Source organism: Tetrao urogallus (assembly GCF_951394365.1).
Source record: "Tetrao urogallus genome assembly, chromosome: 2".
In the NCBI taxonomy this organism is placed as follows: Eukaryota; Metazoa; Chordata; class Aves; order Galliformes; family Phasianidae; genus Tetrao; species Tetrao urogallus.
Genome location: NC_136814.1, coordinates 6137089 through 6153199, shown reverse-complemented (window position 1 = coordinate 6153199; position 16111 = coordinate 6137089). Strand labels below are relative to the sequence as shown.

Below are 16111 nucleotides of genomic sequence, written 5' to 3'. Positions count from 1 at the left end.
CATTAAGAATGTGCAATCCAGTTGTATTAAAATTTGGCTGTGCAAGAACAGAAATTGCTTTGAAAACTACTTTTTCCTCAGTGATATAGGAACTATGGGAGAGCTTAGCTTAATAGTGGTGAAGGGATTCAGCAATACCTTTCTTTTTGTGTAAATTGCACGCTTTAAGTGGTGGAGTTAAATGATTGAGCTCTGGGATTCTGCTGTGTGTCAGCTGAAATAGGACTTTGTGAAACAGAACTTTCTCAGCTATTTCTTCTCCAGCATCATTAGTTTGGCTGTACAAAATACAATTTTAAAGGTTTATAATGCTTTATCTCTCTGTCTAAATATTGACATTAGAAAAGCCTTTAGATTTGCTGAAACACAATATATACTGTGTTAAATAAAGAGGAACCAGACTTCGTGCCTGTCATGTCACAGGCTGATTCTTGGCCATCACTGAGGAAATCTGTGTAAACCATTTTACTTTTCAGTTATTGAAACTTTACATTCCATTCATCAGCTACTAGCTTTCCTTTTGAGCTTTACTTCAGTTGTCTTGATGTACAGCAGTTAAATACTGGTTGTCTGAGTAACTTCAGAATATCTAAGTGTACTGAACGTCTGATGATGTCCCCACACAAATTATGGTGTATTTGCTTTAATTACAGTACCTGTTCAAATACATGTACATCCCTGGAGCTGTTTGGCTCACCAAAAAGCTGAAATAAAATGACTATTTTTGCACAATTAAACTTACAATAAGCCATGAGGGGAAAAAACCTTATAACTGTGTCTCTGTGGTTTTTCTTTAAAGGCTCTGTTGGAAGATCCTGCCTTCAGTGTGTTCGCAGCTTTCCTGAGCTTAAATTAAAAAAAAAATTTGAATGTGTTTCTGGCAGGTGATTGAAGCCATGTTAATTTAGGAGGTTTTTTTATTATTATTTTTAATATGGAAATTCAGCAGGGATACTGTTCTTGTGTGACTTTGTGAAATTTTTCCTAATTATGGTTGAATAATAGATATCCAACTGCACTTGGAGCATTGTAGTTGGGTGATGAAATGCTCTCTGCTGGTGAACTTCCAGGAGTACTTTTTCCAGCTGATCACTTCTGCAGCATATTCCCAGCATGAAGAAAAAGACTGTTTTCTAGGGCTTCAGAAGAAGCAGATATTTATAGTAATTTCCTGTCTCTTTAATATGCTTTTGCAGTCTTGTGTTTGTTAATCATTTTTATACTGTTATATCTTTGCTTGAAGAGACTGAGTGCCATGGAAGCAAACTGCTGTTCAGTTCTGTATTCTGACCATGTAATCTTTCTTGCAAGGCCCTCATGAAGTTAGAATAAATTGGATGTTACTGCAAATTGGTTTGGGGCTAATTTTGGATACACAGTAGTAACTTGCAAAGTGTGACTGCAGTTTCTCTTAAAAATAATGAAAATACAAATGCTTATGATGGGCAACCGTTCAGTTTCAGTTGGCCGAGGACCTGGGTGATGCATACAGTGTCAGATAGTTCTGTGACCTTAACCTTCCTCAAGTGGAAACATTCATTATTGTAATGTTATCCTGCGAATGGCTGTCTAAGCTGCTCGAAGGAGATATTAGCATTTGGAAAATTGAAATAGCTTTTTGTCACGGGAGGTTCCTAATGAGGTGTGTAATCACAAAAGCAAGTGTGCATATGATTCATGGTTTGTGTGATAGTTTAAGATTTACTACTGATCCTTTAGGACTGAAAAAAAAGTGTAGTGTCAAAGGTATTGTGTAAGGGTAGGATGAAGCTGTCTCTGTTCAAGAGTATTTCCCTCATATTTTCTTTTGACCTCAGTGTATGTTTTTTTTCTTCTAGATGGAGAATCTTCTGACTGCAAGATATTTGAATGTTGATTGAAAGTATTCAGTTTGTGATACAGGTAAGATCTCTCAGTTAACAAGAGACTAAATGCCAAGTTCTCCTGTGTTTTCAGTCTGTCAGGTATGCACTGAAATTGAGTGGAGTGAGATATAATCTAATTCTCTCTGCCTGGAATTTATTCTGTAAATATACTAGTACTGCTTTGGGAGGAATTTCAAGAATTTAAAAACGAAAATGAAACCAAAGTATGCCATCAAATGTTTTAAGCTGTGGTTGTTAATAGAAAATGTGATAAATTAAGTTTAAAGCTATGAGTTAACACTGTTATGGTTGCTCTGAAACCTCTAGATTAACCTTGAGGCTTTGCTTGCCAGTAAGACAATAACACATAAGAAATGAAAGGTGTGCCTACGTTAATGAAAAGTTCCTGTTTCTAAGTGAGCATTTGGAATAGCAAAGAGTGCAAAATATAGCACATGCACTGACTTTGTCTCTTACTGTCTGTGTTTCTGCCTCAATTGCAATTAAAAAATAGTTTACTAATGAGGCAAAGATCAAGTGCAAAAAAGCTTTTGACTGAATACTGAAAATTAACGATCCATGTCAGTTAAAGCTATTCAAACTGTGCAACTGGCAGACTTTTCTGTAGAATTATAAATTTTCTGCATATGAAGTGTAGAGTTTTGGGGAATCACCTGGATGAAACAGCTTAATCAAGGACTGCAATAGAAAATAGTGTGGGTGGAGAAGTAACAGAAAAAATGAATGGAAAAAGTGTTTCTTCCTCCCCATTACCGCACCTGAAACAGAACCAAAATCACAGCAGCAAGTTATAAGAAAAGGTAAAATGGTTATAATAAAACCCAGGAGAAAGAAGTATGGCTAAATGAGATGGTCAGACTTTAACAAGATACCTATTACTGATGCTTCTACAACTATCATAATTTAAATAAAACAAGTTGTTACTTTAGACTGATAGCAGTAAACATACATTCCTTCATAAAGTTACTGTATAGAATCTCGTAACAGATTGGATTGTTTCAGTCTTGAGGAAGTTACTACAGCTCAGTAACAGGAAAATGTTGTAACTCGTTAGAATTGTCTCAGAGTTACATTGAAATAGTGGTGTGTTTTGTTTTGCTTTTCTATTGGTGTGTGTGTGTATATATATATATATATATATACTTCTTTTCTAAATTGTTCTGTCCTCTGTTTTCTAAGTTTAAGTTCTTCACAAGGTCACCAAAACCAACAGAACTGTGCAAGTCTGCCCTTGGAGAATGTGTGTTCTTTGGTCTCGCTCTGGGAGCACAGTGTGATTGCAGACTCAGAATGGCTGGAGTGGAAGATTTCCTGCCTAAGTAATATGGACATTGTGGGTGTCCTCTGAGTCCGTATGTCACGTTCTCAGAAACAGTAATGTTTGTTGCAAGCACATTGCAACGTTGGCTATATCTGGTCATTGAAATATTCTTCTTTTTTCTTAAGCCAAAACAAGCATGAAGATCATAAAATCATCAAGGGCCAATTTTCTGTTGCTGTTGTCTTTCTGTACACACACTATTAGAATTTGTGAAGAGCTGTTGGTTGTTAGGAGTGCCCCTCTCCTACTGTCTTAAATTCAGCTGCCACAAAATGTGGTTTGGCTGTGCATTCCTTTAAAAAAGCTGAATGAAAAAGGCCTTTTCTTCTGCCTTTTGCAGTCCTGTTCTCTGCAGTGCTCTACTCCATATTAGGATGATGCTTCCTAAAGTTGAAGGAACTGTGCAGTGCCCATAAGTATAATATATTAAACAAAAAAAATTGCCATCCATGCACACTGAAGTAGTTTCACAGATTTTAGCTTATCTAGAATTATCTTTTCCTGGCGCAACTGCTTCTATGTTTGTACTGCACACTGTTTGAGATGGAGCAAATCCTATAACAAAACAGTTAATTATAATCAGAACTACTTGTCCAGTCCATTTTGCTGTATGTGTACAATGAGAACAAGAAGATCTCTCTTAGTGCTGTGTTGCTTTTAGCTTGTTTACACTTACTAGCAATTTTGGTCGTCTTGAGACTTCAGATGAAAGCAAATTCTACCGTGTGTTTCTTTGTTCGTTAGTTAAAAAAACAGAGAAGTTAAGAAAGTGAATGATTCTTGAAGAATCTTATTTTACATGGAAGTATCTTTATATAAGCGTTTTGTAAGTATGGGAAAGAAATCCACACAATTTCTTTTGTTCAGGGGCAAATTCCACCTGTCTATTGATAACTACAGTAAAAGAATTACTGCAATCACATGTCCTTTACAATTGTGCAATACAGGCTAAATTTTTTTTTCCAGTAGTGTTGGAATTCTTTGAATTTTTTATTTTGATTGAGCTAGAACATAAGGAATGATAATTTCATTTTTTTTAAAGGACCTGCTGTTGTTGATCTGGTATCTGTCTGAGAGTTGTTTTCAGTAAGAACGATTGATATAAACCTTATGGACTCTTGTTTTTATTCCTGTTGGAATGTTGCTGGTGTACAAAATCCTTCCTATGGTAAAAGAAGAACAAGTCAGAAACTGCCTCATGAGGCTGTGATATGTTACAGGTGGGTCAGGGTGATCCCTGGTACATGTACAGAGTGGGAGAAGAACTCCTCGAGGTCAACCCTGCCAGGAAGAACTTAATGGGTCCTGGTAGATGAAAAACTTAACATGCGCAATTACTGCTGGTCTTCTGGGCTGCATCAGAAGAGATGGAGAAAAGAAGGATTTGAGGAAACTTCGTGGTGGTGTGAGGGGAGTTTATAAGCAGGAAAGAGACAGACTTTGCACAGTCTGATGGCTTTAAACTGAAAGAGGAGAGGTTGAGGTCGGAGGAGTGCTTCATCCTGCAACTTTTGATGTTTTCTTCAGACCACCACTGTTGAGGAGTGCTTCACTGTGCAGTTAGATTTTCTTCTGATCACCACCCTTAGGAGCTCTGAAGGGTCTTGAGTTGGGCATGTGATGCTGCATAATAGAGGTGGCAGCTGGAGGGTGCTGTTGGCACAGGGAAGGCTGTCACACTCAAAGAAGTGGGTACAGCATTAAAGCTGAGCTCCTGAATGGATCAATTCTCAGAGAAATTTCACATCTTGACTATTGCAACCCACCCCAGCCTGGGGTCTTTCAAGGCCATCCTCCTTTGGTAGAGGACGATGGTTGTTGTTCCTTGTCCTGCTATTTCTTTATTGAAATACTTTGTTCTTTTTGCTGGGAGTAGCTGCTGTTTTGTCTCTTAGTCATTCCTGTTAGTTCTTTGGTTTCATCACTTCATTTTCTAATTACAGCAGTTTCTTAGTGTTTTTGTTTTCCAATTTGTTTTTTAACGACCCCGTGTGATGGAGCAGAGTAAACTTTAGGTCAGTTCTTCCTCTCAGAGGGGATGGAGAGTGAAGTGCTGCCTCACTGTTTTCCACAGCCCTCATACTCCTCACTGAGGAGCTGTACCAGAGAAACAGCTGAGCAGGGATCAGCAATGACAGCATCACATCTTTGCCCTTGGAAATAAAAACTGGACAAGTCACAGTGTACTCATGATTGCATGTGATTTATGAACTGCATGTTTGATCTAAACCCTCCAAGCAGCTGTAACATGGATGCATCACCTCCAACTCTCTCATCATCTTTGGCACATCCCATAGTTCTTGCTGAAGTCATTCTTGCTGCTGGAGCTAATCAGGGGCAGCCAATGGCCGCTGATGTTGTGCTGCAGTCTTTACTGTCTTCCAGTGGGTGAGAGCTTGTGCTGGAACAGGCTGCTCCTTCTGCATGGCAGATGCTGCCTTCATTCCAGCTTATGCTTTTTTGTTTCAGTAAGGCTCTTACAAGCAGAGCTCTAGAACGGTGCAGTCAATTTTCAGTTCCCTCATTGAAGTTTACCATTCAATGCAGATGAGAAAATATTTCTCCAGGGGAATGCAGGAAGCCAGAGATTAGGCACAGCTTGACGGAGAAGCAAGGAAGCACCCAACTCTGGAGCACCTGCATGTAGACAGCTGCACTGCCTGGGGCATGGATGCCCAACTTTGGCTTGCTGGGCCACGCTGAGTGAAAAGAAATTATCTAGGGCTGCTTATATGTAGGTTGCTCTGAAAGTATCGTGTGCTCTTTATTTCCGTGGAAACTACCAACAGATACAAAGAGCACAGTAACACTGATAGAGGAGATGCTCAGCTAAAAGCACTATTTTTCAACGTAGTCACCACCATTAGTTGTGCATTTTTGCCAGTGATGAATAAGAGCCTGCATGCTGTGCTTGTAAAAATCTGCATGAGCAGAGGTGCCACTGCTGAAATACACTACCTACCACCTCGCTGTGCTTACATCCACTGTTTGGTTTCTGCAAACATTCAGCAAGCATCAGTTAATGTCAGTAGGTGCCATTTTTCCTGTATCCAGGGAGTTCAGTGCCCTCTTTGCTTCATACACACTTCCATCTCAGACACCATTCTGTCAGAATGGGAAGGTTCAGCCTCTGCTGCCATCCCACCAACATCCACCTCCGATGTTGTGGGCCAACGTAATAGAATAGGAGGCATTACTTTCAGAGCAGCTCTCATGAGATACATAATTAATGTCTGTAAGTAACAAAACTTATTTTAATGTTTAATATTTTCTTATTAAAACAAAAAAGAGCAACAAATCTATAAAACCGGTGGGATATGTGACCCTGTTTTTGTGACACTGATGCATCAGTTTGGTTCAGTGGCAGTGGCTGCAATTTTCAGTAAGCTCACAGGTGTTCATCAGAGATTTCTGGTAAAATTTTACACCTCCTTGAAAATAATTGTTTGCAGATATATGCACTGCCAAAAGGCAGTGACATGAATAAGGCATAGCTGCAAAGCGAGGGCTGATTTTCTCTGGTGATAAAGAGCTTATGTAAGTCTGGTGAAGAGACATGATCAGATTTTTGAGTTGCATGTCTGATTGCAACTTGATACATTTCATTTTAAAATTTGAGGAAATGTGTTTATGTTGACTGAAAATGGAGTTCCAGATATTAAAAAAAAAAAAGTTGATTTTTTTTTTTTTTTTTTGGCATTCTAGAAACCTATTCTCAAATTCCCTTTTCAAAAGAGAAAGGCTGCATATTTTTCACTGTTTGCAGGACTACGTTTAGTTGATGTATCACAATGCATACAATTATTTGCCCTAAGTGAGTCGGCACTGCACCGTGCCCTCACCATGCCCTGGATTCAGAAGGAATGGGTTTGGGAAAGCCATGTTTGTTTTTTATTTCCTGTTTTCTTTTTTGCTTTCCATTTTCTCTAAGCTTTTGTGCTGGTGAGTTCTGCAGTGAAAGCAAGATCTGGGTGCTGCCAACAAGCACCCATTCTTCTCTGGTCTTTGGACTTTGAGGGATGAGATGGACAGGGCAGGACAGAAGGCTCCAGGAACGGGGGCAGAGAGGGCTGGAGCCAGGAAAATGCTCTGAGCTGCCTGCTGACCCCAGCATCTGGGTGCAGAGGTCAGAGCTGCTGAGTTTTGCTTGACTTGGAAGGAATGGGACAAGGCTCAGAAGGGACAAGACCAATTGTCCTTGTCCTAGCTGTGGATGAAAAGAGATCTCCCTACATCTAGAAACTCAGGAAGTACACAAGAGATGTTGCTCATGGAAGGCCCCAAGCTGCACAAAGACGTACATCCATCAGGAGTTTGGTGGAGGACTTTCTTTCCTTGCACAGCTCAGGAGAAATCTATCACCATGTGGCCCTGGGGGATGCTTTTGAGAACGTTTCCCTTTGGAATTCAAGGAATTTCCTCTTGTGGGGCAACAGAACACTCAAAGTGATTTCCAAAATTTTAAAGCGTATTTTTTCCTGTGACTTTTGCTTGGCATTACCGGTGGAGGTTTATTTATTTTCTAGTAACTCCTCCTGAGGTGAATTCCCAGATGTGGAAATTGTTAGTTGCTTGGCTCTCTGTCACCAAGAATAGTCAAGGAGAAATAGGTGGGAGGAATATGAGAACACTCTAATAGCAGGTAACATTCCTAGCTAATTCCTGATAGCTACAACCAACTCTAGAAGATATGGGCAGATAGTTTAAGGAGAAATTACAAGATTAAAGCTCTTGATGATGTAATACTACAAGTCCTTGATATTTTTTTGGTAGGACGGGAAAACAGTAGGTTTAGTACTTTTCCCTGTTTCCCTAAAAATGCCATTTAAAAGAATGACTTCATTAATGGTTTTGTCTCAGAGAGGAAATTACGCGATCTCTCCAACACATATTTTTTAAGAGCAGCTAATGGCAAGAGGATTTGAGCACATTAATGGATTTGAATATCCTTTTGCCATTAAAATTAATTGGTCAGCCTGGCAGTTTTTCTTCAACAGACACTGGATAATTCATGTTAATCGCTTGAGTAGAGAAATGATGGCTAAGGGAAAAATAGAAAAAATAATTCAGAATGCTCATTGTGACTCTGTGTTTGCTGTTTTATTAGCAAGGTTTGCTGCTCACTTAATATTCACAAGTAAACAAATTATTTACAAAAGCCATTTACTCCAAAAGTAGATGCTGCCACATACTTTAAAACAGGAAGCATTTGTTGTCACAATAGAAAAGACTTGATTTCAATACACGATAGTCCATGGCATTTTATATGTAGTTAAATTATGTGCCTTACTCCTATTGTCACCTGTTTTATCACAATTTCCTGTTAAGAAACACTCGTGGAGTTGCACAAAATGAGAATAGTAAAAATGGCATTGCGGGAGGCAATGCAGAATTTGTGTTGAGTTGTTGCTTCATGTTTGGCCAGACAACGAGCTACTCAGCTGAAACAGTGATCAGCTTGATTAAACCAAAGTCTGTCTCCATTGCTTGCAGGACACATCACCTCAAAAATCCTTGTAATTTTGGCCTTACTTGTATTTTATTTGGAAGGTGTACCCAGACTGGATAAGCTGTTTAGGTATGGTTCAGCAGGGTGGACTTTTTCCCACCAACTTGCTCTTCTTCCCAATATGTCCCACTGAAAAAACAAAGCCCTATGAGCACAAATTGGAACACGTGAAATTCCAGCAAAGTAAAAGGAAACAATTGTACTTTGAGGACTGAACACTGTCAGAGGTTGCCCAGAGAGGCTATGGAGTCTCTGTCTTTTGAGTAAGTTAATGTTCAACGGAACACAATGCTGGGCAACCAGCTCAAACTGTGGCCTAGATAATCTGGAGACGTTCACCAGCCCCACAGTTTTGTGATTGAGTCTGTGATTCTGTGAAGTGCTCAGTGAGTCAAGGCAGCAACAGCTGGCCAGAGGGTGCCTGGAAGTGAGAGAAGGAAACTGTCCCTCTTTAATTTCCAAATACTTAATAAACAGAGTAACACTCTACAGAAAAATACAGGGTGGAATGCTGATAATGCTGATATTCTTAAACCAGATAACACATGAAGAGACTTCAGGTTTTTACCAGACTGAGAAGCAGTGTTCAGCTCTGTAAACTTTGTAGAGAATGTGCCTTTCGTAAGAGCATGCTGCACATTGGACAACTGGAGCTGGTGGTCTGTAGGCTTCAAGGAGTTTCTTCATGAGAGGTAAACTGAGAGTAAAGAGTGACACGAAGCAAAATGGGCTTTCTGTGCTATCCTTCCTATCTTGCCCACGAGGAAGCAGAAGGAAAAGGACACCAAGCAGCTCAAAGATAAGAACAATAAGCTCAAAGAGAGTAGAAGATTTCTGTTCTGAAGAAACGAAGAGACATCATGGCTAGGAGTGATGGTCAACTCTTCTGTCTTTGAAATATTTAATGCATTCACTGATTTTTTGTTGTTGTTCTCTATCAGTTTTAAAGAGCTCTAAAACAAGTGCCTACATTCCAAATTTACAGATGGGTAAACTGACGCAGAGCATCAGTCTGAACTGTGGGATTATGCAGCAGTCTAGTAGAAGGATTCCAGTGGAAATCCATAGTATGCTGCCTTCTTCAGGCCTCTCGGCAGTAGGTGTTTGCATGGACAAAGGAGAGAATCCTATGAGGTGGTGTTATTTCCTCTTTCGTGCCCCTCCCCTCCCCCCCCCCCCCAAATATGAGATTAGAACCACCTAAAACTTACTTCAGTTTTATGCAGTCTACCTCCTCTGTGACTGGCATTGCACTTGTTCTGAGATCTAAGTCTGTACTAGATTTACTTCCATGGTACGTTGATCTCCATCTGAGCAACATGATCTTCTTGAAGTACTTCATGGTGTTATTTTTTACAGTTACAAAACACATTGTGTTTATCATGCTGTTACTCATAGCAATGCATTCAACTATGTAAAAAGCGGTAAGATAATGCTTCTCTTTCACAAAGATTGTGGGGAAAAAGTCACGGACAATGGTGAAGCCATAGAAGGGTGCCCAGCAGAGAACATAGGCGGTCAAGATGCACATCAGTACCATTACAGTTTTTCTTCTGCATCGAAGCCTCTTCCTGATTTGTTCTGTCTGAAATCCTGGTACGGTTTTAAACCAAAGCTCTCGAGAGATTCTGGCATAACATAAGGTCATGGTAATCACAGGTGCAACAAATTCAATGCCAAAGATGAATAGGAAGTAGGATTTGTAGTACATCTGTTGGTCAACTGGCCAAATTTGACCACAGAAAATTTTCTCCTGATTTTTTACTATAAATAATACAGTTTCAGTAGCAAAGTATGCGGATGGGATAGCTACGAGTATGGAGACAATCCAGACCAAGGCGATCAGGATGGTTGCTGTTTGGTAATTCATGCGTGGTTTCAGTGGGTGAACAATGGCCAGGTACCTAGAACAGACAAATACTCTCAAAGTGAAGTCTGTAAACAGCATTAACCAGAGCACAGTTCAAAATACATGTGGACAGAATGAAGCAGAAGGAAACTGCTGTGATTGTTAGACATTGACATATTCATCTATGAGGAGTTAATAAATTTGGCCAAAGTATCAGCCTAGAATGGAGATCCTAAACCAGGACAGAAGTTCTGGAGCAAGTAGCTGAGGAGTTTGTTAAGATAGCAGGTCTTTGGCAATCTGAAAACCTGACTGCATATTAGGAACCCAGCCTTAAACTCCCACCTGCTCACAAAGTCAAACTGAAAAAGATGCAGTGTTGTATCATAAACCTTTCTGTTTTTAACAGGAATCATGCATTTGGGAGTTATGGTTAGACTGGAAGAAAAGAAAGAGAGGGAATATTCCTATTACTGACAAATACGTTAGCAGGAGCTAACACAGTGTGGGGTGACAGTGTGTCCAGGACACAGCATGATACAGCATCTGGAATACTTTGGTGGGCAGCACACCTATAGGTAAGTGTTTAAAAATGTACCTAGTCAGGTGCAGATAAAAGCACAAATACATAGAAGGAGGAGAACAATTTGCCTACGCAGAGAACTATTTGAATCTCTCTCTATATATATTTAACATACATGACAATGCTTCCATTATTTGCTCTGTTAATCCTTGAAGTGAAAAGAGTTGAAGCTGACACTAGCAATGGTTACAGGTGGTTTTCCAGCCACCAGCAAAGGACTGTATGTCCATTTTCTGCTCACACACATTTTTGTTTAGACTGCTGGAGGTGATTGTTGCTAATAATTAATCTCAAATACGCTTTGTTAAGTAGTATCTGCCATCCTGTAAAAGCTGAGTTAGGTGCTAGCACTTCTTATTACTGTAAAGCTGCACAATGCACTGCAGAGCTTCACCAACAAGTATAAAGAAATGGAAGTATGATGCTTGCAAGACCAATCAAGTGCCCTTGATTCAGTTAAAAAAGGGCTTAGGACCAAATTGCATTCACTCTGGGTTGCAAGACTCTGTTTTTTTTGTTTTGTTTTTCCTAATATTTGGTAGAAGTTGGGAAGGTTATTTTTTAAGAAGCTGCAGGTATAAGATGAGCTTACATTAGAATGCTCTCTAACCCAGACAGATTAGATATACTGCGAAGAGGAAATTTTTATCAGAGAAATTCCAGAGCTCCCAGTGCAGTTGTATTTGACACAAAGGACTGTTTGAAACAGTGGCATTTCTCATTCATTCAGAGGCTCTTCTGTCCATATATATCATATACACAGATAGCATCCACAGGATTTATTCATTATTCAAATAAAATGGAGAGTCAGTAGGGCTTTTCACAAGACAGATCTTGGAAGCAGATAAATTGCTCATTGCTTTTAACACCGCAGGCTAGATGTCAAGGGTCAGCAGAATTATTCAGCTTCATTGTGGAGCTGATAAATGAGTATTTTTAGATCAGGTCTTGTGGAAAGAATATTAACTTGTGGGATAATGTGTATGTAGTCATAGGTGTGCATATCAGCTCAGCACGTTTGGCTGAATGGGGAAATCTCCACGGCAGAATCAGAGGAGAGCTTTTGTGATGGATTTCCTGGTTGCCATTGCTTACCACACTTTGCTGTCACTGTGGAATGGTGCTGGAACACACAAACTGGATTTAGATGAAACTGCACTGGAAGATGTGATCCAAAAGAGCATTTAAAACATGCTAGGTGCTCGTGAGTGTTCAGTCCAGGAAACCCAGCTGCAGCCAACCTCCCCTTCTCCTGAACATTAACAGCATGGACATTAGGCACTTAGCACAACATCCTCCTCTTCTGATCTTCTCCATTCACACTGCATTATTCTTTAAGTTTTTGAAATTCTTGCATGTTTTCTGCAAATAGACATCCAGGTAGATGAAGAGGAGTCAGACCTGTGGCAAGTCCTACAGGTCAGGATTACCCTCTCTATACAGGGAACCTTTTAAAATGGCCTAAATATGTGAAGAGAAATTTAATAGGGGCTAAAGTTCACTGCACGCATGACATAACCAACATGGCTGTGAAATGAATTGTCTTTCTCTATGTTTACTAATTCAAAAGCTCACACATAACAGACAATGAAACCAAAACAAAGTGAACGAAGTTCAATGATTACACAATGAACTTCAGTGATTAATTATTAATTATAGGGTTGTTTTTAAAGATGTGTGGGGAGATATGCTAGAAATCTTATTTCCTTTCAGACATAAGGGCTCAGTGACTTGTATTACTTCATCAAAATGGGATGCAGTAGAAGGGGTTTTTTAAAAATAAAAAGTAATTCAGAAGTAGAGAAAGTAATAGAAAATGGTGATGTGCACATGACAGTGCTAAGAAATTAAAGTCTTATTCCCTAAGATTATGCAAAGGGTATTGTGCTGCAGGCTGATCGAGGATTTGTTTCATAGGAGCTGATTGCCCTTTTCCCCAGAGCAGGCAAAACATTTCTGAACTTCCTCAGAATCTTTCTGCAGATTTTGTGTTGACTTCAACAAAAATTAAACCAGCTGTGCACAAGCCAGCTCTATAACTATCAGCAGGGTTAAACTGATCCTGAGTTATCTTTTGGATCAAGTGCCAAAACTAGGCAACGTTAGGCTAGAATATACAATAGCACATGAGAGAAACTGACCAAAGGCTGGTGGTGGAAATGCTAGTGCAATGAATGGTAAGAAGCTTGAAAGAAATCATACAGCATGTAGATGGATATACAGAGGATATACAGAAATATGTATGATCATACACAAGAGGTGGCTTGTAATGGTCTTTGTGTAAACAGTTTACTGTACAGGTCTTTCTGTTAGTTGGTCATGTCAAGCTTATACCAGCATGAAGCTGATCTTCAGCACTTGGGTCTGTCAGAATTCACAGCACACAGGATTAAGAGAATAGCAGTTGTAAGAAAGAGTATAGCTAAATGACTTGTTAAAATTCCTGGAGGGAAAAGCAAGCAGAGAAATATCTCAGGACTACAGCATAAAGCAGGTGTGCTTTATTTTTATTTACAACTACAGCATAAAGCAGCAGTGCATTCAGCTCACACCATTATGAAGGCTGTAAAAAAACCTCCGGAAGGCTGCATTGATGGAGTATTTTATCATTTCCTGGACACTGCAATCACCACTGTTTCATGGGTTCTGTAAATGGCATTTGGATATTTCCTAGCCTGCTGCAATGTCACCCTCAGAGAGGCATGTAAAGAGAGAGGAGAGTATTTCAATGAAGAAGGGTGCTAATCATACTCACTGAGCATCCACTTCTGCATTGGAGCATCCAGCTAAGACCTCAGTACTATCAAATGTTTAATGTATTGACTATTGAGTTTGCTCAGTAGAGCATGACAGAGAATAATAACCCCATTTTGCAAGCTAGATAGAGGTCTTACCTGTTATTCTCTTTCACACAAAAACTGGGAAAAATACTTTAGAAGTGAGAAAAACGTATTCTGTGGAGCAGTAACCCTATTAGGAAACTCACCTGTTAAATTCTGTAGTAACCAGTCAACTATTTCTCTCTCTGAAGAATACTTACTTCACATTTTGTAGTAAAGGTAGGACAAAAGGAAAAGCTCTGTAGCCCAGTAATGGAAGTTCCTTAGAGATACATAGTTTGGAGCAGGATTTGGTGAAACACCTTCCTTTTTGGTCTATTGACAGTTTCCAGTTTTGCTGTCTCCTCTTTCCTAAATCTGTTTCAACAATTGAGTTAGATATATTTTTATGGGGGTTGGAGGGGAGGGCTTTAATAAATGAACATTCTTTTCACCTGAAAAGTTTAATCAAGAAATTTCCACTTTGTTTTCTTTGAGATGATCTTATGACCTCATGCGATTAAGCTGTTGCGAAACAAGATACCCAGGTCTGTATAGCACCTACCTTAACGTGATCACATCCTACAGAACAGCTGAGCTTGGTAAAAATCTAGAAATCTGGCTTTCTCCTTGTGCAGTTGTAACTCCTCACCTACCTGTCAACAGCGATAGCCAGGAGAGCGTTGGTAGAAACATAGAGAGAGACAGTCCGTAGGTAGTTGACCGAGGCACAGAGGACATGGCCGTGCTCCCACGACAGCTGCCGTACCACATAGTAGTCCATCTCAAAGGGGCAGCACACGATGGCAACTATGAAGTCTGAGATTGCCAGGTTGGCAATCAGCAGGTTGGTGAGGTTTCGCAGCTTCTTGTAGCGGGCAAGGGCAGCGATGAAGATGAAGTTGCCGATGCCACAGACCAACATGATGCCAACAAGAGCCACCCCGATCACAATCTTGGCTGCAAAGAAGGTGCGCGTTTTGGTCATGTCATCTTCGCTGTCCAGCGGCAGGTCATAATCACTGTAACTGAAATTGAAAGGGAAGGACAAATTTCGCATGGAGGTTAAATCTCCATCGTGGAGATTGTAGATTGCAGCAAAGTTGAGATTGACGGTAGCATTTGGGTTATGTTCGTCTTGCTCCAGGACCATGTCTGTCTTCTTTTGACACACGTGGCTTGGCTGACCCTTGGATTTGTGATAAAATTACCCAGGGTGTCAGGGCACAACAGTGGCAGGCAAGAGACCTCATCTAAAGTTTCCTTCTGAGCAGTGAGTCAACTTTCCTTTGTCCCCATGAGATTATAGAGCAACAGCATCATTTATCGTCTTCTGTGGGAACAAAAAGAGGAAAGCATTTCCTGAGAGGAAATTACAGCAAAAATAACGTTCATAGGGGGAAGCAATATCCACCTGATTGTCTCGCAGCTCTATTGCTGTCAGTGCACAGTGGGAAGAAATACTTTGTGAAAGGATGCTTTGGTTATCATAAAATACCTAGAGTTGCATAAGACACTGGTTGTTACACCTGGCAGTTTTATTTACCAAACATGAAATTTTGTTTTTAGCACAGTGTAAAGTGACAGTACAGGAGTGTGCAATCTGCTTCAAATATCTGCCAGCCTTCAAGTCCATGGTGTTGACATCTCTGTGTGAGGTAGAAGAGCTAAAAGGAGATAGCACCTTGGTTTGCTGAGAAGCATCTGATGTCTCTTCGGGGCAAGGCTTTTGCTTTATGCTGGTTGTCTCAGGGCAATACAATAAACAAGAAAGAAGAGAACTGATGTCCTGGCTTATAAATACATTTCTTAATTAGTAAGAGTTGCCAAGACCCAAGAAAAGAGCAAAGCCAGCACTTTCTTTTTTGGCAGCCATGTAGTGAGTGCTGGGGGAGGGACGACCAGATTTCCAGCCCGCACAATCTATCATTGCTTCTCTCAAACCAGTGTAGTACTGCCAGTCTGCATGGACAAGAATTTATCCCATGAACCTTCTTGTAAGGCTCTGCTGCAAAGGCAAACCAGCTGTTCAAAAGGAGTGTGCTTCCACAAACAGTTTCACCCTGAATATTTGAAAAGAGAGAGAGGATACTTCCCCCTTTGCACTGCCTGTTGTACCAAACATTAAAAGCAGATTTATTTTC

General features: G+C 40.1%; 1 protein-coding gene across 1 annotated transcript; it reads right to left on the bottom strand.

Annotated features, from left to right (window-relative positions):
• Positions 1-9923: 9923 nt before the first annotated feature.
• PROKR1 (prokineticin receptor 1) lies at positions 9924-15120 on the bottom strand (the record flags this gene model as incomplete). Its single annotated transcript, XM_079549985.1, has 2 exons — positions 9924-10620; positions 14624-15120. 2 exons carry the CDS (start codon positions 15118-15120, stop codon positions 9924-9926), a joined length of 1194 nt encoding a protein of 397 aa, XP_079406111.1.
• Positions 15121-16111: the final 991 nt, after the last annotated feature.